The sequence below is a fragment of the Tupaia chinensis genome, unplaced genomic scaffold (genome assembly GCF_000334495.1).
Source record: "Tupaia chinensis unplaced genomic scaffold, TupChi_1.0 Scaffold144682_1, whole genome shotgun sequence".
NCBI classification, from domain to species: Eukaryota; Metazoa; Chordata; class Mammalia; order Scandentia; family Tupaiidae; genus Tupaia; species Tupaia belangeri.
Genome location: NW_006204543.1, coordinates 904,493 through 913,590, shown reverse-complemented (window position 1 = coordinate 913,590; position 9,098 = coordinate 904,493). Strand labels below are relative to the sequence as shown.

Here is a 9,098-nt window from a genome sequence, read left to right as displayed (position 1 = left end):
CCCCACCTGCAGGCCCCCCCCCCGCGAGCCCCGCCCACTGACAGGGCGCGCCCCAGCAGACTCCGCCCACTGACAGGGCGCGCCCCAGCAGACTCCGCCCACTGACAGGGCGCTCCCCAGCAGACTCCGCCCACTGACAGGGCGCTCCCCAGCGGACTGGCCTCCACCAACAGAGCCATCTCAGTCTGAGCTCTCCAGGAAGTGGGACTAGAGTCACTTCTAACATAGGACATGGCAGTTACACAAGACTCAAGGAAGAAGAAAGCCTTACTATATCAAAGAAAACGGATAAATAGCCTCTTGTAAAGGGCACATTATAGTACACAAAATGCTTATACAGCACATAAATAATGTATTTATGAAATACTCCTTTCAAAACAAGTACCAAGATGAGAATGCAACTTATAGGATACACTTGGAGGGGTTGGGGAGGAACCTACTAAATTCATAAGGAGAAATGGGAAGATCTTTACCCTCACCAATACTTTAAAATGTGCCAATGTCTTCAGTATTTTTCACATGTACAATGAGCAAATAACAAAAGACATGAAATGCTTGCTATGTACTTTTTACAATTACAAAAGAAAACAACCTCTAAGTCTGGGGCCACAAGTGCAGTGGGGAGCACAGCACTATGAGACAGAGCCCACAGACTGACCACAGTTTAGGCTCGAGTCCCTGTGGTTTGCAAAACATGCTATGCATACACACGTGCATGCCCCAAATACTGACGGTGTGACCCTGCTCCACTGGGAGGGTCCCTTCTAGCTGCCTCTTCATTTTGAGAATAAGTAGAGTACAGGAATAGGTCGCTCGCTCGCTCTCGCTCTCTCTCTCTCTTTCTCCGGTGAGTGCATATGTTCTACAACAAACTAAACACAGTAATAATAAAATTAAATAAATAATTCTTTCCCAAAAAAGAAAAATGACTTTGGACTGAGTTTTTTTTAAATCCTATTAATATATTACATTGTCACACTGCTCTTATTTTCCCTGTCAGTAGCCAAGAAATACAAATTAATTATCTATCAGTAGATTAATTTCAAGTATTTTATTATTCTACCTGTCAATAAAATGAGATAGACTTGTAAGCATTGTTGTGGCAAGACCCCCTTACTGCCACAAACAGTACCTACAACACTACACAATGCATGCAACCTCAAAGGACCAGGGTGTGACCCATCTGCTCCCTTCTTCTCTCCCTACATGCACGCACGCACACACGCACGCACGCACACACGCACGTGCACACACACACAGAACAGAGTGTGGAAAGACAGATACTAAAGTACCTCAAGATCATCTCTGGAGAAGGAAGAGGAGTGATTTGGCATTTAAGATTAGACTATAAGATTACACTCATTGTATTTAAAAATGTATTTTGGGCCCAGCCAAAGTGCTGCAAGCAAGAGCACACAGCAGCACCCAGCTGAGATCGCACCAGAGGCCAGGTTCAGTTCTCCGTCCCACGCAGCCAGGCCTGAGATGTGCAGCTGGCCCTAACTAGCTGGGCAGGCCAGGCCTGATTTCTCACTTTCTCTCTTTCTCTCCCTCCCTTCTTCATTCCCAGTGAGCACAGGTACCCTACAGCAAAAGCTAAAAAAAAAAAAAAAAAAAAAAAAAAAAGAAAGAAAGAAAAGAAAAAAGTTCATATTTTTAGTTAAAATTGACCTTCTAGAAACCCAAATTTAAAATATGCATGCATGTGTCCATGTGTACGCATTGTAAATACATGACAAAGAGACATGACAAATCTGTAATTAAATAATTACAAAAGCCAAAACTGAAAACAGCAGCACTGCAGAGCAAGAGTGAATGCAGTGCCCTCCGATGCACAGAACTCCCCCAAGTCTGCAGGTGGTGACTACAGGATAAACGGAAATGTTTAAATACACATGGAATTGAAAATAGTTTTATAAAAGTAAGCCCAACCTGCAGGTGTATAGGGGAAAAATACATTACACTAAACACTTGAACAGAGGCTGGGTTAGCTTAGGGCATCACGGTTAAAGATGATCTCGCTGCTTTTTTGGCTGCATCTTCTGCATGTGTGAGTGTGCGTCTTCGATTCAATCAGGCAGTCATGGGGACTATGGCAGGTTCTCTTGTCCCTGAGCGAGACTGAGCAGGCCCACCCGCTGTGCTTACTCTTGCCTGCTCAGTGACGCTGTCCTTCTGCGTTTGACCTGGACTTCCACTTCCGGCACGTGCTGTTCCGTGGTGCGTCTCAGGTGTAAGCGATCCCTGAAAACACGAAAATATTCATTTGCCTAACAAACTTCATCATCAACTTATACAACATTTATCTCAAGGCTATATGTAGAAATGTATATAATATGAGGGGCTTTAAAGTTTAAAAAGGTGGAAGCCAGCAGGTGGGCTAGTGGTTAAGGCACTACATCCCCACATGGCCAACAGCAGTTTAAGTCTCAGACCCAGCTTAAATATCACACCAGGCGCACGTGTGCATGCCCAAGATCCCAGGAGGAGAATGAAGGGAGAGGGACGGTGGCATAGCCATCATCCTTGAGGGGTGACTTCTTACTGCCTCTAACTGTCTCTCTCTCTCTCTCTCTAGTGAGTACATGTACCCTATGGCTAAAAAACTTAAACCTGTGTCCTTCAAATACCTAAAAGCTATGCTATAGCCACTTTATTTCTCCTTTTAGAAACCTATCACACCCCAAACCCTGGTTCAAAAAAATCAAGAAATAAAGTACAAACAGTAAACACATGGGCCAGCTGGCGTGGTGGTGGCTGTAACAGCTGGATTCCACGCAGCGTGGCTGGAGAGGTTCCTGCCAAAGACATGGCGGCTCGAAACAGCCACCAAGAGAAGGTATGTGCATCCCCAAACACAGGAGAGGGAGGGACTGCGGCATGGCACACACAGCCCCCACACAGAGATGCTCTTATTTTTCATTCTCTCTGGCAAGTGCAAGCACTCCAGAGCAAAACTTTCAAAAGCAGGGACCAGCAGTTAGTGTAATAGCTGTGATGCTGGACTCCCATGTAGTCGACCACGGTTCAAGTTCCGGACCCGCTGACTTAAACTCACGCCGGGTGCGTGTGCGTGCATGCCCAAGATCCCGAGAGGAGAATGGAGAAGGGATTGTGGCATGGCCATCACCCCTGGGGGTTGATTTCTCACTTCCTGTCTCTCCGTCTCTCTCTGTCTTTCCGATGAGCTTATGCGCCCTGTAGCAAAAATCTTTGGGAAAATAAAAACTTAAAAAAGCAAATAAAACCTTCCATTTTACACATACACATAAAAATATGCATTTATGTAAACAGATACACACACAAAGGCATACACATAATATAATTACCCTGTTAGTCAATCTGTTCTCCAAAGAGCAAAGCTTATTCCAAAATAGCTTGGGCAAATATTTTTTGGAGAGATTCATTTTGTACAATGTAAAGACGTACAGTGATGCAATATTTTAAAAAGAAGAAAAAGGGGTAGATTCTTTTGCATAGTAGAATGGCATGAGTAAAGTTTAAATTATAAAAAGTCTACTTTAAAATCCTCTTGTACAAATGCTGTTTTCTTAGGATTTTCAAAACAGAGAGAGGCTACTTTTTTAAAGAGATTTTTTGCCTTAGGGCATATTTCAGGGGTTGGGGGTAGGGGCGGGACAGACACAGTGAAAGAGAAAGTGAGAAATCACTGCCTAGGGGCTAGTCATGCTGCAATCCCCTCTCCATCCTCCTCCGAGGATTCTGGGCACACATGTGCACACACCGGTGTGATTTTTTCAAGCCACCATGTTTGGGACTGAAAACATGGCTGGTCATGTAGAAGTTCAGCAACATAACCACTCCACCATCTGCTGGTCCCCAGAGGCGCTACTTAAGCAAAAAAAAAAAAAAAGAAAAGAAAAGAAAAAGAAAAAATAGGAAAAAAAAAATTGCCGCCACGTTAGGATCTGCAGAACACTTCACAAATGGCTGCTCAGGGAAACAGACCACAGAGGGCTGACTGTGCTGGCAACCACTCATAAAATTCAAAATAGCTTAAATAAGAAAGGACAGAAAAAAGGTCTTTCCAAAAGTCATACAAGGGGCCAGCAAGAGGTGTCGTGATTGAGGGTACTGTAGACTGCCACATGGTCGACCATGGTTCGAGCCCCAGACCTGGCAGCTTGCCTTATCACTTTCCCTGTCTCTTTCTCGCTCTCTCATTCATTCGCTCATTCTGTCCCTTTTTGGTCAAATTAAAAAGTGAATGAATGAATGAATGAAGTTATATAAAACAATTCTTTAAAATAAAACTCATGCAAGTAATATCTCAAAGGCAGAAATCAAAGGACACACTCCAGCGGCTAATTCGCTGCTATTTTAAGCAGTCGTTTTAGATTCTTATATTGGTAAAATGTTGGTGTACAAATTGCTTCAAGAGGGACCAGCAGTTAGCATAATGGCTGTGTTGATGAACTCCCATGTAGCCAACCTAGGTTCAAGTCCTGGACCCCGTGGCTTAAACTCACACCAGGCGCATGTGCGTGCATGCATGCCCAAGATCCCAAGAGGAGAATGGAGGAGAAAGGATTGCAGCATGGCCAGCCACCCTGGGGGGTGATTTCTCGCTTTCTATCTCTCTGTCTCTGTCTGTCTGGTGAGCATACGCGCCCTATAGCAAAAACCTCCCCCCAAAAAATTGCTTCAAGATTTTTAAATGTTCTAATCAAGCTATATAAACAATTTTAAAAATCAAATATACACACACATTAGAGTTTTAAATCATAAAATTGTATACATTGCTGATCACAACATTAGGCAATCATTTCTTAAAGGGCCTCTTACGTACAAAGCAGCCTAAGAAACAGCTGCGACAGCACACGGTGTGGCAGACAGCATGTGGTGGGCCCAGGGGCAGCAGGCCACGCCAGCTAGGACTGTGTGAGAGCGGGGACACATCGCTCAGCACATGGATGAACTGGCCTTGATCCAGTGTGAAACAGTAAAGATCTTTGCTTCAAAGGACACCAAATAAAGTAAAAGATGGACCAGCAGAATAGGAGGAAATACGAGTAAGTTATACGGGTGGTAAGACTGTTGCCAACAGAAAAAATAACCACAGGACGGTAGAAACAGAGGAGTGGGAGAAGCTCAGAAGGTGATGAGCGAGGTTGCCGCAGGTGTACATGTCCTCCCTAACATGACACTCTGTAAACTTTCTGTATGCCAATCACATTTCCATACAGTTTCAAGTCTTGTGTTCACAACGTATAAGGAACTTGTACAACAACAATAAAAAGACAAAACCTATTTTCAAAATGAGTAAACAATCTGAAGAGATAGTTCGCAAAGATTTACCAAACCATTAGAGAAATGCAAATCAAAACTATAATAAGATACTACTGGACACCACAAGAATTGGGAAAAAGAGATTTGAACAAATTGTGGCAAAGTAAAGTGGTACAGCCTTGCACACTTCACAAAATTTACATATGACCCAGTAAGTTCCCTTTTAGACAGAGCAACATTAAAACTCAAACTGGAACATGAGTGCTCCTACTAGCGCTATTCATAACAGCCAAAAAGTGTAAACAACACAAATGTCCATCAACTGATGCATGGACAAATAAATATGGTGTGGTATGGTAAATCCATAAAAAGAAATATTATTCAGCAATAAAAAGGGGTGAAATACTGATTCATTTTACAACACAATGGTAGGTTCTCACATATATTTTAAAATGCAATACACTAATTTAATATAATAAAAGGAGTTGGGATCAGCAGTCAGCGTAATGGCTATGTAACTGAACTCCCATGTAGTCAACCACAGTTTGTGTCCCGGACCCAGTGGCTTAAACTCATGTCGGGTGCATGTGCATGTGTGTCCAAAATCCTAAGAGGAGAATGGAGGAGAAGGGATTGTGGCATGGCCATCCCCCCCTGGGGAGTGATTTCTTGCTTTCTGTCTCTCTGTCTGTCTCTGTCTTTCTGGCGAGCACACATGTCCTATAGCAAAAACGTGTCTAAAAAATAATAAAAAAAAATAAATAAAAGGAGCTATTGTCCTCCAGATTCTAACTAACTAATCCAATATTGTATAATTATCTGTTACCAGAACACATCTTTAGCTGGTTTATCAGTTGCTCAGTATGAAAAGGGGTGAGCTGTCAGTTGGGAAAAGTCATAATGCAAAAATATTCTTAGTTCTATTTTTACGAATCTCTTTTTAAAGAATTATTTAAATTTATTTATTTTTAATTTGACCGAAGAGGGACAGAGCTTGAGAGAGAGAGAGAAAGTGAGAAAGCAAGCCGCCAGGTCAAGGACTAGGACCACAGCCAGCATGTGGGAGTCCAGCGCCTCTAACTACCACGCCACCTGCTGTCCCCATCTACTTTCTGATTCTCACTTTCAACTACATACAAACCCCCTGTGAGCTTTATCCTGAAGAGGGTGAAGTCTATTCTAGATACATCCATACACAAGTTTCCATTTATAATCGTCCTAACCGAATTCCCAACCCAGAAATCAACATTTCAGGAAATTAAGCATTCAAGAGAAAAAGCTAAATGTATACATAGTTGTTTTTAGTTCTAAAATAACTTTCATTGAAAAAAATCTAGAAATACCCTGAAAAGCAGAAAAAGCAAAGGAATCTCACAATTTTATTCTTAACTGCCTACAATTTCTATATAAATAGTCTTTAAATAAACAAAAAAATTAAAATATAGACTAGTATCTCAGGAATTAAAAAAATACAAAAAGATAGTGTGAGATCCTACCAGTCTGCGTACTACAGGTATGAGAAAAATTAGGGCTTCCAAAACAAAACCGCTGGAGAGTCAGCAAAAAGGTCATTCTGGGTCAGCTAGTGCTCAGAAATTGGAAGAGAAAAGAAAGAAGGTTTGTCTCCTACCTTCACTGAAAGCAGCTGCCTTAGCCAGTAACAACTCTCATTCAAGCTTCCTAGGCTTTGGGAGGAAAGGCGCGGCCCCTATAGCCCACTCTGCAGAAGAGAGATCAGAGCCCTGGCTCACTGCCCTCCCTCCTCCCGGGAGCCACAGCACTCCCCCCTGCTCATGTCAAGGACCCCAAAAGCGCTGCACACTAGAGAACGGTGACAAGAGCTTACCCTAGAAACCGTGACGTCTTAAATGTGAAGTTAGTTGGAAAACAACACTGAACATTAGGAAAAGAGAGTGAGGAAGAAATACAAAAATGCAGAGTAACCATCCATCCATGACAAAAATCTTGGATTCAGAAACCAGATAGAATAGGGAAGCCAAGACAGTAGAACCGAGTCTGTGAGCGAACCTAAGCTAGATGGCACCCACCTAGCAGCTGCACGGAGGCCCGGGAGGACGCTCCATCGGCTTCCCAGGAAGCCCGCAGAAGACCGTGGGTCGCCAGGCGGTCGCCAGGCTGGGGCTGGGGCCTCCCGACAGGTGCAACATGGGGCTGGGTGCAGGGCCTGTGAGGGGCCACACTTGGCTAGGCCTCACAGCTGGAGTTGGCATGTATCCAAGCGGGGAACACAGAAATGGGCAACATTGCACACATGCCCGGGCCTCCCTATTTCTCAAAGTACTAGAAAATAGACTATGCTGGAAGGAAGCTTTTCTTTTCTTTCTTTCTTTTTTTTTTTTTTTTTTTTTTTTTTTTTTTGGTATCTTTTTCAATTGCGGGTGTGTTTTACATTGTTCGCCAGCCAGCCAGCCAGCCAGCGAGACAGAAAGCAAGAAATCACCCCCCAGGGGGGATGGCCACACCGCAATCCCTTCTCCTCCACTCTCCTCTCGGGATCCTGGGCACACGCGCCTGGCATGAGTTTAAGCCGTGGGTCCAGAACTCGAACCGACATGGGAGACCAGCGACATAGCCATTACGTCAGCTGCTGGTCCCTCCTCCGTTTACCTTTTCAGCCATCCCAGCTCAGCACAGCTAACACACTGGTGAGATAGACTGGGTGGAGGAAGATTAAGGACAAAAATTAAGAAAAAATTAAGGACACAAAAGACTGCAAAGCAAAAAAATCTTTAAAAAAAGTTTTTAAAAAAATCATATTGGAGTAATATAGGAGTGCAGTTATTTGGTTCGTTATCCTTGTCACCAAAGTCTCATTGGAATTCCAACTTCAAAAATGACTAAAAGCATTGACTTAGAAGTCCAGCGAAGGGCAGCAAATTGCACGCACCCTGAACACCTCCACCCAGCTCGATCCGCCCCGCTTTTGACATCTTTGGGCAGACCATCTCCGAGGAGGCCAGGAGGGCCGGGTGTTTTGCGGCATCCTCACATGGGTCGGGACCACACTGACCCGCTAGGTTTAAGGAAATCCTCGACGTGGCGGCGCGATGGGGTACCAGGGGTCTCAAGGGAGACAGGCTCTGAAGGTGGCCTGCCCGTCGGTTACCGAGTCGGCAGGTGGAAGGAGAGCTGCGCTAAGGGGTTCTTGGTACCCTTCGGAGGTGGACAGTTCAACCAGCGGGCGAGCAACAGGACTGAAGAGGTGGCCTTTGCAGAGTTGGAGAGCAAGCGTAAACCGTGCGCCAGGGACGGACTCACGAGGCAGCGCGGCATGTTCCGGGCGGCCGCGCCCGGTGCCTGTTCAGACCCTGCCGTTCCAGGGGCCGAGCGGCGCCGCCCGTTCGGGGGGGGGCTGCCGCAAAGTCCTGGCCTCTCCCCTTCCCCCGCCCTGCACTGCGGCAGAGTGGGGAAGGGGCCGGCTGCAAAGCCTGGGTGGAGCTGGTGCTGACCCACCACCTGTCCCCGGCTGTGCCCCAGCAGGGACGGAGCAGATGCACTGCTGTCAGGTACAGGCGGAGGCTGCCGACCCGCGAGGCACTGCCCCGCACGGGGGAGGGGACGCCATCCTGCCCACGCCCACGCCCGCAGCTTTCTCCGTCGCAGCATCTGCCCAGGGAGTCTGCGTCCCAGCGCACGCACGCTCCGCAGGACTCCCCTCGGCCCGCGGTCGGGAGGGGTGGCTGGGACGCCAGCAGCGCAGGAGTGCGGCCTTGCCGCAAGGTGGGGAGGGGGCGCCGGCGCACCTGCAGCGCCTGCGCACAGCCCGGCCTCTGCAGGGGCCGCCATCTTTGCGGAGCGCACAATGGCGGGGATCGACTGGGACCTCC

At 46.1% G+C, this 9,098-nt stretch overlaps 1 protein-coding gene across 1 annotated transcript in view; it reads right to left on the bottom strand.

The window, feature by feature from the left end:
* Nucleotides 1–9,098, bottom strand: part of SNURF (SNRPN upstream open reading frame) — a 17,753-nt gene that overhangs the window by 7,796 nt on the left and 859 nt on the right. The window contains exon 2 of the mRNA XM_006167239.3: nucleotides 2,149–2,244. Coding sequence (XP_006167301.1) covers nucleotides 2,149–2,244 — 96 coding nt within the window. The remainder of the gene's footprint in view (nucleotides 1–2,148; nucleotides 2,245–9,098) is intronic.